Source organism: Crotalus tigris, unplaced genomic scaffold, assembly GCF_016545835.1.
Source record: "Crotalus tigris isolate CLP2741 ecotype Arizona unplaced genomic scaffold, ASM1654583v1 scf7180000024124.1850442, whole genome shotgun sequence".
NCBI lineage: Eukaryota > Metazoa > Chordata > Lepidosauria > Squamata > Viperidae > Crotalus > Crotalus tigris.
Window position 1 is genome coordinate 1331368 of NW_024100400.1, and position 17407 is coordinate 1348774.

General features: G+C 35.6%; 1 protein-coding gene across 28 annotated transcripts in view; it reads left to right on the forward strand.

Moving 5' to 3' along the window:
• The window catches only part of ADGRL3 (adhesion G protein-coupled receptor L3), a 638839-nt gene that overhangs the window by 447313 nt on the left and 174119 nt on the right, over positions 1-17407 (forward strand). For all 28 annotated transcript variants that reach the window (XR_005554203.1, XM_039322771.1, XM_039322772.1 and 25 more), the window contains one exon: positions 12910-13130. Coding sequence is in view for 27 of the 28 variants with exons in the window: in XM_039322771.1 (XP_039178705.1) it covers positions 12910-13130 (221 nt within the window). In the remaining variant the exon portion in view is untranslated. The remainder of the gene's footprint in view (positions 1-12909; positions 13131-17407) is intronic.

Genomic DNA, 17407 nt, shown 5'->3' on the forward strand with positions numbered 1-17407 from the left:
CATCTGGTGGTGATGCTGTTAACCCACATTTTTTTTATCTTATCAAGTATTAGGTTGTGATCTACTTTATCAAATGCCTTACTGAAGTAAATTATATCTACAGCATTCCTCTGGTCAACTAATTTTGTCACCTGGTCAAAGAATGCAATAAGATTTGTTTGGCATGATCTGTTTATGACAAACCCATGCTGGCTTTTAGTAATGACTTTGTTTGTCTCTAGATATTTGCTGATTCATTGCTTGATTATCTTTTCCAGAATCTTTCCAGGTATTGAGGTCAGGCTGATAGGTCTGTTTCTTTATTACTGTTCACCTATAGACAGGAATCTTGTCAGACTAAATCACAAATCTGCATAATTATTACATATATCCTGTCTGGGCTAAGCTGCTTATTTGCTCCCTGGGAAAGACCTCCTCCATCATGTGACTCAGAGTCACCTGAACCATCAGATAAATGGCAAATAAATTTGATAAATAAATAAAAATAAATAAATCTGTACTATATTCCAGCACAATAGTCCTGTTCATCTAAAAAATGTATGTCAAAATTGGCAGAATATGATCCATTTATCTGGTGATAAGACTTATAAGCCTCTATACCACAAGGTTATTCTTTTGATTTATGAGTAGAGAATGTTTTTTTTCAGTTATATGTTTTGGATCATTTTTTTTTTAATTGAATTTTTTAAAATTTTTCAAAAAACAAAGCAACCCACCCCCAAACCTCCCCAACCCTCCCATTCCCTCCCCCGACCTTCCCAGAGCTAAACATAGGCTTAATTAAAATTTCTTCAAATAATCTTAAAAAAAAGAAATATAAACCATAAATAAATCTAAATATTAAATACATTAATTAAACAAACTATAAGATAATTAACAATAATATATATATATATATATATATATATATATATATATAAACATAAATACCAAAAAAATAATACTTAAAAGAAAAAAGAATAAAGAAAAGACAAAAAAATATAAAAAAATATAATAAGAATAAAAAATAAAAATAAAAAAGGAAATAAAATCTATAAGATATTTTAAATTTTAAATATAAGTTATCGAAAAACTAAATAGTATTTTTTAATATCCAACTTATATTGTATAAAATCTATCCATTTTTTCCATACCGCAAAATACTTCTCCTGCGATTGATCCTTCAAAAAAGCCAAAATCTTTGCCATTTCCGCCAGGTAAGAAACTTTAAGAAACCACTCTTGCAAAGTAGGCAAAAATTCCTTCTTCCAACATTGCCCTACCAGCAGCCTTGCGGCTGTAATTAAATTTAACATCAATGTGGTCTCTTTAGTATCACAACCAGTAACAATACCTAACAAAAACAATTGTGGGGTAAATTTTACCCTCCTTCTAAAAATTCTTTGAATATTCCACCATATCTTGATCCAAAAGGCTTTTATATTTTTACACAACCACCAAATATGATAGTAAGTAGCATCCAAACAACCACATCTCCAACATTTAGGCTGTAAGTCAGGATACATACGAGACAATTTTTGTGGATCAAGGTGCCATCTGTAAAACATTTTGTAAAAGTTCTCCCTTAAGTTCTGGGCTTGTGTAAATTTGACATTCCTCACCCAAATAATTTCCCAGGTATCTAGTAGAACTGGTTCACCAAAATTTTGTGCCCATTTAATCATACATTCTTTAATTAATTCTATCTCTGAATCCAATTCTACTAGCACCCCATAAATTCTCTTAATATGAGTTCGTCTTTGGTCTTCTACTTGTTTAAGAAAATTTTCATCTTCTCTAAGTAAACCCACATTACGATCTAACTTCCATCTATCCACTATTTGTCTATACTGAAACCATGAATATATAATATTTTCTTGTGCTAAATCTTCCAAAGATTTTAACTGCCAATTTTTACCACCCCAACTAAGTAATTATGCGTAAGAAACACCATCCATCTTGACTCCTCTCCTTATCCCCACTATCGCATGCCAAGGTATAGCCCATAATGGGATTTTAAAATCACTTCTATAATATTTCCTCCAAACCCGAAATAAAGAAATGCTTATAATATGTGATTTAAAAACCCTGTCAACTTTTTTATTAAAAATTAAGTAGGCATGCCATCCAAAAAGTAAATCCCAACCCTCCAAGAGGAGTATTTCTACATTTGTTAAATTAACCCAATCACTAATTAATGTTAAAACCACTGCATCATAGTATAATTTCAAATTCGGTACCTTGAGTCCACCTCTCTCACGAATGTCTTGTATTATTTTAAGCTTTACTCTTGGTTTTTTCCCCGCCCAAATAAATTTGTTGATACCTTTCTGCCATTCATTTAAATTAATCTCATTCTTTAAAATGGGTATCATTTGAAATAAAAACAAGAACTTTGGCAGAACATTCATTTTGATCGCCGCAATTCTTCCCAAAAGAGATAATTGCAATTTCTCCCAATTTTTCAAGTCTCTTTGTATCCTGACCCACAACCTTTCATAATTATTTTTATACAATTTTGCATTAGAAACAGATAAAATAACCCCCAGATATTTTACCTTATCAACAACCTCAAAATCTGTCAACTTGACCAAAATCTGCTTATCCAAATTGGTCATATTTTGGGGTAATATTTTAGTCTTGCTGTTATTAATTTTAAAACCCGAAACCCGTCCATATTGGTATATCAATTGTAATAACTCTACTACCGAGTAAGTAGGTTGGGACAGGGTAACCACCAAGTCATCTGCAAAAGCTCTTAATTTATATTCTTTTTTATTAACTTCTATTCCTTTTATTTCCTGTGATTCTCGAATTTTAATCAACAATATTTCCAAAGTTAAAACAAACAGCAGTGGTGACAATGGACATCCCTGTCTAGTCCCCTTTTCTATTGTAAAAACCTCTGATAAACCCCCATTGACAATGAGTTGTGCCGTTTGTTTTTGATAAATAACACCAAGAGCTTGTAAGATTTTTTCTCCAAAGTTCATTTTCTCAATTAATCTTAACATAAATTGCCAATTCAATTGATCAAAAGCTTTTTCAGCATCAAGAAATATCAATCCTGTGGGAACTTGATTATTTTTATCTAAATATTCTAATAAATTAATAATTTGTCTGACATTATTCTTCATGTACCTTCCAGTTATAAAACCCGTTTGATCCTTATGTATAACCTGATGCAAAACCCTCATAAGCCTATTAGCTAAAATTTTTGCAAAAATCTTATAATCTACGTTTAAAAGAGATATAGGTCTATAATTCTTTGGTAAAGTAAGATCTTGAACTTCTTTTGGGATTAAAGATATAAAAGCTCTACCCCATGACGGGGGAATCTCTAAACCCTGTAGTATATTGTTAAAAAGCTCTCTTAAAGGTTGAATCATCTCTTGTACCAAAGTTTATAATAAATAGATGTCAGACCGTCCATACCCGGTGCTTTACCCAATTTTAATTCTTTAATCACTATCTCAATTTCCTCACTAGTAATTAGACCATTAATTTCTTGTTTCTGATCTTCTGTTAGTTTAGGGAAGTTGGCTTCATTTAAATAATTATCTATATCTAAAACCTGTATTTTTGTACTCTTATATAATTTTTGATAATAATCTAAAAAAGATTTCTTAATCAAATCCTTATGGTATACCAATTTACCATTATAATTTATTTTATCTATAATTCTCTGTCTCTGTTTCTTAATTGATAAGCCAACCATCTCCCTGGTTTATTAGCATTGCAAAATGTATTTTGTCTCATATACAGTAAGTTAGTTGCAGTTTGATCAGCCATCAACATATTAAATTGTGTTTTAAGCAGTTTTATAGATTCTTTAACCTTTTCATCTGTAGGATTTGAGATCAAAATTTTTTCTTTTAATTTAATCTCATCATCCAATTCCTTACATTTCTGAATCTGCTTTTGTCTATGAGCATTATTCATTTGTATCAAAATCCCACGCATGAAAGCTTTACCTGCATCCCATACCATTGACATTGAAGTTCCCTTATGCATATTTAAAACAAAGTAATCCTTTAAATGCTCCTTTAATTTTTGAACATTCTTTTCTTGTCTAAATAAATTTTCATTCAACCTCCACGATCTCCTCTCCTCTCTTTCATCAACCAACTCCATCCAAACTGGACTATGATCCGTCAATGTCCTAGGGAAGATTTTAACATTCTTTACCCTACAATATAAATCAGTTGTAATAAAAAAAAGCCAATTCTTGAGAAGGATTGATGTCTATCTGAAAAGAAAGTAAAGTCTCTCTCCTCCTGATTGCGTTCACGCCAGTAGTCTCGTAGCTCCCAGTCCTCTTTCAAATCAAAAAAAGCTTTAGGTAATTTAGCCTGTTTAAAAGAGATAGAAGATCCTTTTTTGTCTCTTTGTGTGTCTAACACACCATTCCAGTCACCCATTAATATCACAGATCTATAATCCAACAAAGTTAATTTCTGATGTAACAATCTATAAAATTGTTCCTGTTGTTGGTTTGGTGCGTATAGTCCCACTATAAGTATTTTCTTACCATATAGGCCAACTTCAATCATAACATATCTCCCTTGAAGATCAGATTTTACCAGACAGGCTGATAAGTTTTGCTTAACATAAATAACTACGCCCCCTTTTTTCCCAGGAGCAGAAGATACAAAGTGAGATCCCAAACGAGCATTGACTAAGTATTTTTGATCTTTAGCTATAATATGTGTTTCCTGCAAACAAATAATATCATTATTATGTTGCTTTAAATAATGAAAGATTTTCTTTCTCTTCTGAGGGGAATTAAGGCCGTTAGCATTCCAAGTCAGGAGCTTTACCATCTCCCTTAACCAGAAGCCTGGAGAAGACCTGAAGATCTGCCATTGAAGAATGTGCTGCAGAACTCTTGGGTCTTGCTCCTCCCACCGGCAATGAAGCACTTTCTTGAAGAGATTCTTTAACTTCTTTCCTCTGTTGTTCCTTTTCCTTGCGTCTATGTGCTGCACAGGTCATTCTTTGCTCTTTGATCTCTGCTTGTCGCGACCACTCCAACTGTGACTCTCCAACCACCATCACACCTAGTCCTTCAGACTGCTGTTCCGCCTCTTTACCATCCAGAACTTTCTGCATCGTAGATGATGGTGAGCCTGCTCCCAGGACCGAACTATAAAACTCCTTTGCTTTAGTAACTGTATTAAGTCTATAGCGTGTCCCCGCATGGCTCAGAACAATACCCATCGGAATCTCCCATCTGAATGGCATCATTCTTTTTTTAAGTTCATTGGCTAAGAAAGCAAAATCTTTTCTCTTTCTTAGAATTTTAGATGGGATCTCCTTTAAAATAATGACATCTTGAGCAGCAATCTGAAATCTCTTATTATAAAAGGCTTGTATAATTTCATTGCGCAGAGATCTCTTTCCAAAATAAATCACCACATCTCTTGGTAAATTTCTCTGTTTTGCAATCCAAGAATTAACTCTGAAGATTTTTTCAACTTCTCTGCGTATTTCCTCTTTCTCTCTATTCAAATCAACAGCAAAGTCATTTACCACAATCTCTCTCAGGTCTTGCTGCATATCTTCTTTCAGACCCCTGATTCTTAAGGCATATTCCATCTCTCTGAACTGAGACATAACAATGTCATCCTGTGAGATTTCCATCTTTTTTTCCATGCCTTCAAACTTATCTTCCAAGATGTCAACCTTGTCTGCAACCTCTTCAACTCTAGAGTCAAGCTTCTCAACCACAGAAGCAAGTCCTGATAGAGCCATAACTATATCTTGCCTCAAAATAGTATTATTCTGCTCTAACAGGTTCTTCACTTCCCCTCTGATTTCAGTTTTATTCTGATCTAGGAGCTCCTTCATTTCCCTTCTGACTTGAATTACTGCATTTTCCACAATATCTTTCATATCTTGTACAGATATTGCTGGCAGAGGAGGAGAAGGTGGTGGTGTAGCTTTAGGTTGTTGTACCGGTAAAATCGCAGGAGAAGAAGCCACCTTAGAGACTGTAGAAGCTGCTTGCCTTTTTGAAGCCATTTTAAAAAAAATTTCTTATTTCCTCTTTATATATAAAAAAAAGAATCCTCAAAAGATAAAAAAAAACCAAGGAGAGTTTAAAAAATGTTTCAAAAACACAAAACCACCTTCAGAAAAAAGAAAAGAAAAGTTTAAAAAGTTTAAGAAGAAAAAGCTATATAGTCCATAACGTTCCGTTTAACTCACTTTCTTTTTCCCCGGAAAAAAAAAAAAACTTTCAAATCGCCATTTTACTTTCACTCTCCACACTAACAAAAAAAACAAATAAAAAAATCAACCTAAACTAAAAAAACAAATAAAACTCAATAGATCCAATCCTTTATCCAGCTCTGTCCGCTTTAAAAAAAAAAAAATCACTCACCCGGTCCCTTTAAGCGCGGAGATGGTAGCGGCGTTTCACTTTGTTCCCGAAGGAAACAAAGACAGCTGGGAGGCGGAGGCAACCCGAACTCCGAGGGAGCTCTCTTTCTACCCCCCAGAAAAAAATCCCTGGGGGGTTTGAGATGCTCTACCTCTATTCGGGTGATTCTCTCCCCCTCCCTTCGCCCGGGAGGGAGATTTCGAGCCGCGGGACAGCTGGTGACTGCTGTACTCCGCGGTTCTCACGCTGTCTCAGGAGGATGGCTACAATGTAGCCACCATCATCGACGCTAACCACCGGAAGTCATGTTTTGGATCATTTTTAACAAATGGGTATAAACAACAACAGAGCATTGTTTCAGAACCTGATTCCATCACATAAATTCATCAACATTAAACAATAAATAAAATAATAGATAAATATTTAAAATTTCCACCCATATTTATATCAATTTATCATAATTAAATGAATTCACAAGAATTTAAATGATTTTAAGTGATTTTTTTTACAGTTCTTCACTGATGATCACAGAACTGCTGCTCCAGGTTATGTTTCTTTGTACATAAGGACATAACATTCTCAATTTGTAGTGAAGCTGCTGCTAATTTGAGTCTTAATTCCTCAAAGCAGGAAGCCTGCAGAGGACAAGAACAAGTTGGAGTACTGCTCTTTCCCTCTCAGTCTCTCCTCTGCTGAACAGGACTTAAAATCTTTAGGTTTTAGGTTACAGAAGCAGTGAATGCTCCAACACTGGAAGTTTTTAAGAAGAGACTGGACAGCCATTTGTCTGAAATGCTGTAGAGTTCCTGCCTGAGCAGGGGGTTGGATTCGATGACCTCCAAGGTCCCTTCCAACAACATCATCATTATCATCATCATCATCATCATTATTATTATTATTAAGATTCAGTTCAACATTTGGACAAACCTTTAATAGGTAACATAGTTGAGCAATCAAGCCAATGACATAACAAAATGAGTTTTGCTTTACTGGAGCTCTTCAAGCAAAGATAGCCATTTGGTGGCAGTGCTGTAATGCTGGATTTTCTGTTTCAAGTAAGAGATTAGATGAGATGACCTAGAAGGTTCTTTCCAACTCTATAATTCTATGATTCCATCATAAAGATCACCATGTGTATCTCTGTTTCAAAAAAGGAGCAATGCTTTTTTCTAAATCACTGTTGAAGCCTGAAATTTATATACATGAAGCAATGTAGTTTAATATCCCCTTCTTCCATTTCATGACTATTACAGACTATGTGTTGTTAGAGCGCCAGCCTTTTCCCCAGCTCCATCTGATCCCTGTTATCTGTAGTTTAATATCCTGGAAAGCTATCAACTTCCAGTGGAACAAAACAAGGGCATTAGCATTTAAAAAAACTTTTATTAATTTGATTTGATTTATTTACTAAGTTTATTTTGACCCATATTATCTCTTGCATATACTATATATATAATACACTGGACTTAAGTGCTATGTATAGTCCCAAACTAAAAAAAACATAGAAGTATTTCCTTTTTTTATCTAAGTAAGATACTGTATCTCATAACGCAAACAGATGGTTCAATCTATTCAAGATGGTACTGCTTCAAATAAGGCACATGTTATAGAAAAGAATCACTTTTAAATAGAGCTTAAAATGATTAAATATGCCTCCTGAAACTTTAAAGATCTGACTCTCAAGGTCTTTATATCAATTTATTCATGATGAAAAACACCTCTAAGAACAGAGATCCTGCCCCTGTGATATTGCTAGGTTGAATTTATAATTTTGGCTCCCCATTCATTCAGTTCAGTTATTTTATATTAGCAATAAATGTAATGATAAATACCCCACAAAAGTTAAAGCACTACAAAAGATTGCAGTGTACTGAAGAATAATGTTCATGAAAAACCCTCACTCATGTCGTCCTAGCTATATAATCTTTAAAGAAACTCTGTTCTTCATGAGAGTATATTCTCTATAAAGGCAGTATAAGAAAAAACCAAAGTATTCCCAGGTTTGGTTTGGTTTGGTTTGGTTTTTGACTTTATCCCCATTCCAGCCCCTCGAATCTTTTTCTGAAATAATTAATTTGACTTTTTTTTCCATGAACAGAGGTATCAGAACTTAGATTCCAGTTAGGTCAACTATATGATTTTGAAGTAACTGGCTCCTTTCAGACTCATGTTTGTTTGCTTGGTTGGTTGGTTGTATTCTGCCTTTATTATTTTTACAAATTTTTACAAAAGCAGCAAACATATCCAATACAGCTTCCTACTACTACTTTCATTTGCATGTTGAGAGAAAAAGATGACATTTATCTAGTTTGGGACACACTTCCAGGTATATCATGGAGTTTATTCCAGTCCCATTTATGCCAATTCCCACTAAGGGCAACAGAATTATCAACCTTATTGTATCTAGGTACAATAGGTATCCACATACTTTTGGTTATCATCTGATATGTAGCCAAATAAAAGTAGTGCCAATGTCAGGAATTTGCCCAGGCTGCTAAAAAGCAACTAAGTCTTTGTAACAAGTCTCTCTCAGCCCAGTCTCTCTCAAATCTTAAGAAAACCAGGATGCTAAATATTACATGAAGCAAGTAACTATAATGTATCTCAGACACAAAATCGAGTGGGAGATCAGACAGATTCCTAACCAGCCTAGCTGACAATTTTGTCACCCAAAAGATGGAGGAGGGAACTAGATATAAAGCTATACTGGAGTTAATTCTTACTACTAGGGAAGAAGTGATAAAGGGAGTTGAAGTTGCCACTTGGGCAAAAGTGACCACATCATACTGGAATTAATATAGTGCAAAACATTAGCAATAGAAAACAACCCAACCTGTGTCTTGAACTTCAAAAGAGCTGACTTTAACAAACTCAGAGAACCTAGGAAAGATCCCATGGATGAAAATCGTAAAGGGGAAAACAACCCAAGAAGCATGGGAAACTCTGAAAAATGTGATCATAAAAGCCCAGACCAACACAATACCACTAAAAAAGAAAAAGAAGAAATTCAAGAAGAAACCAACATGGCTGCACAAAGATCTCTCTGACAAACTGAAAGATAAAAAGGACAAATACAAAAAATGGAAAGAGGGTCATATAACTAAAGCTGATTATCAGCAGACAGCCAAAACATGCAAAGATAAAGTCGGAAAGCAAAGGCTCAGAAGAAACAAAGATTTGCAACAAAAATCAAAGATCATAAAGTCTCTTACAACATATTAACAAGAAAAAAATCAAGGAAACTGTAGGTCCACCAAAGAGAGAAGATGGCAAGAAAATAACAGCAAACAAGGAGAACTGCTTAACTCATACTTTGCATCAGTCTTCACACAAAAAGAAACTATAGCCCAACATACCCAAAAAACCACTAAAAAGACAAACCAGAAACAAAAAATAAGCAAGAAAATGGTAAGAGAAAACCTATTCGACCTTGATGAATATACATCACCAGGACCTGACAGATTACATCCCAGAGTTCTGAAGGAGCTGGCAGATATTACCTCAGAACCATTGCACCACATCTTTCATAAAACTTGGAGCACCAGGGAAGTACTTGAAGATTAGAAAAGGGCTGATGTGGTTCCCATCTTCAAGAAAGAGGAAAACAATGGACCCAGGAAACTACAGACCAATCAGTTTAACATCAATACTTGGGAAGATCCTAGGAAAGATAATAAAAAAATAGATCTGCGGACAACTAGAAGCAAACAAAGTCATAACCAGTAGCCAACATGGGTTTGTTAAAAACAGATCATACCAAACCAATCTTATTTCATTCTTGGATAAAGTGACTAAACTAGCGGACCAGCGAAATGCTGTGGGTGTAGTGTACTTAGATTTCAGTAAGGCATTTGATAAAGTAGACCACAACCAACACCTTGGTAAGCTAGAAAAAAAGTGGAATAGACAACATCACCATCAGATGGATCTGTAGCTGGCTGGCAAACCGTACTCAATGAGTAGTCCTCAATGGCACTACATCCACATGGAGAGAAGTAAGCAGTGGGGTACCAAAAGGTTCCATCTTAGGCTCAGTACTCTTCAATATCTTCATAAATCACTTAGATGAGGGAATTTAAGGGGAACTCATCAAATTTGCAGATGACACCAAACTGACAGGAGTAGCCAACACCCCAGAAGACAAATTCAAGATTCAAAAAGATCTTGACAAACTTGAACAATTGACCCTATCCAACAAAATGAGTTTCAATATGGAGAAAAGCAAAGTTTTACATTTAGGCAGGAAAAATCAAAGGTACAAGTACAGATTGGGTGAGACCTGGCTTAAAAACAGTAATTGTGAGAGGGACCTTGGAATCCTAGTGGACAATCACTTGACTATGAGCCAGCAGTGTGCAACAGCAGCCAAAAAAACTAATACAATCCTAGGTTGTATAAACTGAGGCATAGAATCAAGATCACGTGAAATATTAGTACCGCTTTATAAAACCCTAGTAAGACCACACCTGGAATACTGCAGCCAATTTTGGTCACCATATCACAAAAAAATGTTGAGAGTTTGGGAAAAATTCAGAGAAGAGCAACTAAGATGATCAAAGGCCTGGAGACTAAAACATGTGAAGGACTTGGTTATGGGTAGTTTAAAGAAAAGAAGAAATAGGGGTGACATGATAGCAATATTCCAGTATTTGAGGGTCTGCCACAAAGAAGAGGGGTCACATTATTCACCAAAGCACCAGAAGGCAGGACAAGAAACAATGGTTGGAAATTGATCAAAGTGAGAAGCAACCTGGAATTAAGGAGAAACTTCCTGACAGTGAGGACAATTAACCAGTGGAACAGCTTGCCTCCAGAAATTGTGGGCGCTCCATCACTGGAGATGTTTAAGAAGAGGCTAGACAGTCACTTGTCTGAGATAGTATAGGTTCTTCTGCTTGAACAGGAGGCTGGACTAAACAACCTCCAAGGTCCCTTCCATCTCTATGCTATTCTATTAAGCATTTGCATATACATGACATTTAGAAAACAGTGTCTTATAGCACAGTTGAGGAATGTTGAAATATAGTTCAGTGATTAAAAACTCTCATATACACTTGCTTATTCGTCATTGAATATCCTATACTATACTGCCATTCAGAAGGGATGATTCAGACAATTGTTAAGTGCAAATAGAGCATACATATCTCTTCCCATTTTAAATAGGAAAATTACTGATGTGAGAAAAGTCAGTGAGATACTTGGAACTGAATTCTAGACCAGTGGTTCCCAACCTTTTCTATACCCCACACCCCTAGAACACTTCTAATATATTCTTGCACCCCTTACAAAATTTCAGAATGAATTATGCATATACACTATAATTTTGAAACTTCTAAACCCAAGTTTTTGCACCCCCTGGAATATCATCTCACACCCCCAGGGAGTATGAGCATCCCTGGTTGGGAAGCCCTGTTCTAGATATTCAATTCTAGTTTTACTAGTTTTACTAGATTATTAAATACAAATTTCTTTTTAAAAGTGCCCACCAAATTTGTGAGCCAAGAAACTGAGCGACGGAAAATTTTCCAAAAATGTCTCAAAGGCATGATTCCTCAATTAATGATGATAGTAGCATGACTGTTGGGACAACTCCCTCATGATCTCTTTATTTGGGATTTAATAATAGTATGAAAAGCCAAGGAAGTTCCTGACCACTGAACAAACAGAGGTGTGGTATTGAAAAACCAAACACTAACATGGAACCCATTTGAGGATCCAATCTGAGTTGGTCACCAGAACTTACTCTTCCAAACTTTTGGACTTGTGCTGGAGCCCATCCTCAGGGAACTTCTCTCATTATGCTGGGATACATATATTTGCCTTCATTCATGAACCCAATTGAATCACTGAAAGGAAGCAGTCCTGTTTCCATATTCCATGTATAGCAGCTGACTGGATGATAAGTTGAAACTTGCTTTATGTTCAGGATAAGGAGGATAAAATCTTCAAATGCAGTTGATTGCAGCAAACTGGCTTAAGCCATTTAAAGCAGGCTTCTTAATATGTACAGCTTTGTTTTTCAGGACTTCACTGCCATTTCCTTCCTAGTATTAAAACCACTGCTGTTGTCATGTAAATTACATAAATTCAAACTTGAGTCAGAGATTTAGCTAAAGGGAACATGATCATTTATCACATTTGTAACTACTGATATGTTATAAATCATGAAATCATGTGATTGGAAGGAGTCCATTATGCCATCGGCTTGGTGCACAAAACAAAATTAGAACAACCCTGAAAAAAATCGGTTATACTTCAGCTCTTTGTATAGTTGATTCCCTTTCCTTTAGTTTAGTCTGATACTGTATCACATACACATGTGTAAGACATCATAATGGTATTATAGCATTTTTCTTTACAACAATAATTAAATGGTTGAATCCTGAAAATAAAGAATAAATAAATCACAAGATCCATCCGTACATTTATACCTTCAGTTTAATATGTAAACAGCAGAAGGCTCACCTAACTGCATAATTTTCACCCACGCTTAATCAACACACACATGTAACTACTGTTCTACTTTGTCTTTTTTCTTCTCCCAGATAGCCTGTGCTGTGTTTGCTGCTCTCCTACATTTCTTCTTCCTCTCTGCTTTCACTTGGATGTTTTTGGAAGGAGTACAGCTCTACATAATGTTGGTGGAAGTCTTCGAGAGCGAACATTCACGTAGAAAATACTTCTATTTGGTTGGCTATGGCATGCCTGCTGTAATTGTAGCTGTTTCGGCAGTAGTAGACTACAAAAGTTATGGCACTGGAAAAGTGTGAGTTTCATTTTGTGTCCAATTTGTGGTTTGGGAGGGGAATCTGAAAAACTAGTAGGAGTAAATATGGACTAACAGAAACAACTGTAAATAAATAGACACAATAGGCATTCTAGTAAAGGTAAGTTTATAGACTGTGTGGAAGAGCCATTTTCCATTTTAGAGGAATCAAAATGTGCCCAAGATTAAGAGAGCCTGGAACATACAAATATCAAAAATATGAACTAACTACAAATTGTGCCAAGGGAGTAGTGCGGTACCATCGCTACACTAGTTTTATTTTTTTTAATCAACAGACCTTTGTATTAATTTCCAAAATATGGTGAATAATTGAAAGCAAATTTTATCACTTGTCATTAGTCATTTATTAGAACATTTTGACATCTGTGAATTACATTACACAAAACCACCAATATGTTAAATAGGGTAGAAATTTTATCCTGTGTGTTGAAAGCAATAAAAAGACATTTTAGTGCTATAGAAGTATGCTATCCATATACTAAGAACTGCTGTCTCCAGAACTAACATTGAACTGGGGTGCTCAGACATCATTTTGCCCACTCTTTAGAATAGACACAACAATACTGAATCTTAGCCTCCATCCTTCCTTTGGCAGTATGAATTTATCAATGAAGGATTTTTTTCTGCATGTAATGGCAGGATATTTGTAAAACAGATCTCTAGATATATTACAAATCCATCCTTTTGTTTCGGGGTAAACACGTTAATGCCCATCACATGGACACCAAAAACCTGCATTTCTTAAGTGTTTCTGATGACAAGCAATCCTTTCCTATTACAGAATATTCTTTTAAAAAAACTCTTCTTTGTTCAGGCATTTTGCACATTATTTGTTGGTAGACTGTTCATTATTTGGCTAAGAACACAGAAAAGCTTCAAAAGGCATTTCTTTACAGAGGAGCAGAAGACTGGTTACACTTTTGGCTGATATCTTGGCTCATAGACATTTCAGGGTCCCTTTCTTAAAGTTGAGAATCACAATCTTTATGGCTCAGCGAGATTTACATCTGATCCCCCCCCCCCCATGGTGTCTTTGTCAGGTATTTATTTTGTACTTTGCCAATTTTCTCTGTGAAATGGGGTTGTGGGTTTTGTTGAGAAGAAGTAACATGAACCCCATTTGTACTCTGAAATATTTAGTCTGCGCCTGTGGTGGCAAATCAAGCAAAACTAGGCTGATTCGGGGACTTTGTGAGCTAGAAAATTGTGGCATGGCTCTAATTTTAACATGTGTGAAAGAAATTTGAGAATTTAGTTAAATCACTATTTATGTAACTTTTTCAAATCAAAAATAGAAAGAGAATATTTCAGTATTATATTAGCAGAGGTGGAATATGTTGAAACATAATTGAGCTGGAGAAGAGGAGATTCAGGGTCTAGACAAGGTGGATATTGTGGACAGGTGTTTTTTTTCCCATTCTGCTAAAATGCTTTATAAACTCTTGGTCTCAAGAGTCTGCCCAATGGAGCATCCCACCTTCAGTCACGTAGAGCCCTTGTTTCATGCAGGCCCTGTTGCTTTCATTGCTTTTCTGGCTTATCTTAGGTACCTGGGAGTTTAGGAAACAGTTCAGTTTTAAAAAGTAATTAGTGTCTAGAAACTTGTGGTCATGCACAGCATCTGCAATATTTTGATTCTCATTGCCCTTAGAAACTGTCTTCTTAGACTTTACTTTCTTCAGCCTGTTTAACACATTCTCTCAGCACATCACATTCACAAGCTTCACAAGTAATGTGAAGGGGTCATTCTGTCCCAAACAGAACATGGATGAAAGATCACAGCGTAAAGCTTTGGATTAATAACTAGATTAAATAGGACTTCACAAATTCTATGTGTACACATATTTATGATTTATGACACAGTGCTCAGTGATAAACAAAGTATCCATCCAATATCTTGCTATCACTCCTATTTTAAATATCAAATATTTAAATATCAAAGATTCTTAAATTGTTATTAGTATATGTTACTACTTTGAAAGGTGAGAGATTATTTATCAAGTTAGGCAGAAACCAAATGTGTTTTTTTAGGGTATTTTGTAAGAAAAAAACTTTACTTGAATATGGTTTAGAGTTGCTTCCACATTTTTGGCCTGTCAGATAGCAGTGAGCAAGCCTTGCAATGAAAATAAATTGAAAAAAACCAAGTCAGACAATTCTATTAGTTTTATTTTTCCTACATGCTGCCCTGCATTGCCCAGCATCTCCCTTTTTCCTTCTGGAAAAGGCAGCCCCGTTTCCTGCAGCTTTTCCTCCCAGCGCAGCTCCTCCCTCTTCCCGAAAGCATTTCTTTGCTAACCTGATTTCCAGCTCTGGTACTTTCTTTTTGCTGCAAGGAAACGGAGTTTGTGGGACTAAAAAAAAGTTCAGCCAGACCTTCCAACACCTTGTGAGAACTTTTTTTTTTCGTTAAAAGTTGGAAGGTCTGACTGAACTTTTTTTAGTTCCACAAACTCCGTTAGAAAAAAGGTGCTGGAACACCATTCCGGTGCATTCTATGACAAAAAAAAGCATTGGGAATTACAACTCAGATGTTTAACAGTTAAGACCAATATTTTTACTGAATATTAATTACCGGCTATTTTCCACAGTACTAGCTGAACATTTGAAAAATTATATTTTAGAAATAATACATATGAACAAATTAGGTTATATTCCTGAGAGAAAAATGATGGACAATAGCCGATGTATAATAAATTGTTAGAGCACATCAATAATAAGAAAAAGAAGGTGGCAGTAATATTTTTAGATGCAAAAAAATGCTTATGATAAGTTGCAGTGCTCTTTTTTATTAGCCGCTTTAAATTAAATGAATGCAAGAGAATATTTTAAGACTTGGATGGAAAATATATATCACCAGCAAACAGCAAATATTACTGTTGGAATACTCTTCCCTAGTTTCCAAAAAAAACAAAGGCTCCAGACAAGGATGTATACTTTCTTCCTTCTTATTTGTAATTGTTTAGAAATTTAAGTAGACAAGATTCAACAGACAAATAAAGGAACAACTGGAGGAGACACATGAAACAATCAATATCTTCAAATTTACAAGGAAAGAAGAAAATAATAACACACTACTCTTCCTGGATATTCTCATCAGTAGAGGAGACAACTGCAATTACAAATATATCAAAAACCTAGAGTAACCAAGTGCTTCATTACCAAAGTAACAACCCAACTTCCTACAAGACGAGCTGTATTCACTACATTCAGACCTACAAATGCACTGCAACAACCCAGAACACCAGAAAAAAGAAACAGCATGCCTATACAACATCTTCCAGCAAAATGGATACCCACACAAATTTATCAAGAAGTGCCTGACCACTCAAACCTACTACACAACAAACAATACAAGCTATGAAAAGGATAACACTACACATCAACATATCAAAAACATATCAGAAACAAACCAACAGATTATTACAACCACAAGGCATCAGTAGCACACAAAGCAACTGAACCTCTCCAAAACATCCTAAGTAAATCAAAAGACCCAGTACTCCAATAAGAAAAAATGGGAGTCATCTATAACGGGTCCCCAACCCGCCAGTCCGTGGACCACTACCGGGCCATGGCATGCCAGCAACCAGTCCGCACAAACAAGGAAAGCCCCATCCACAAGATGCAGGCAGTCTCCGGTCCACGGAAAAACCTCTCTCCACGTAACTGGTCCCTGGTGCTCAAAAGGTTGGGGACCTCTGATCTTTAACATACACTGTAAGGACTGTAACAGCCACTAGATAGAACAGAGCACCTCCGTGAATGCTAACTAGCAGCCAGAAGACACAAAGAAAACTGCTTAATCTCACAACACATGGATAGACTCAACTACGAAACTGTAAGCATCCTAGATCAAGTTAAATCCCCAAATGCCAAAGAATTCCTGGAAGCTTGGCATTCAAACAAATCAGCCATCAATACACACATAGTCACGTGTTTTGTGAGATGGGTGGTTATATAAATTTATATAAATATAAATTAAAAAAAATAAATAAACCATATTTACACACCATTGAAATGAGCCAATAGAAAAGCTAAGAAACAAACAAACAAACAAACAAAAAAACAGAACACATTCTGTCCAGCAGACAACACCCAGATAAGGAGGGATTAACACCAGACAAACAATCAAGCAGAAAAGAAAACCCTAATCAAGGAACTGCTAGGGAGAAAACCACATCCCCATTAACACTGGCAGGGCAAACTATCGTATACAAACAGGGAGAAAACCCAGTTGGGTAGTGAAACATCTG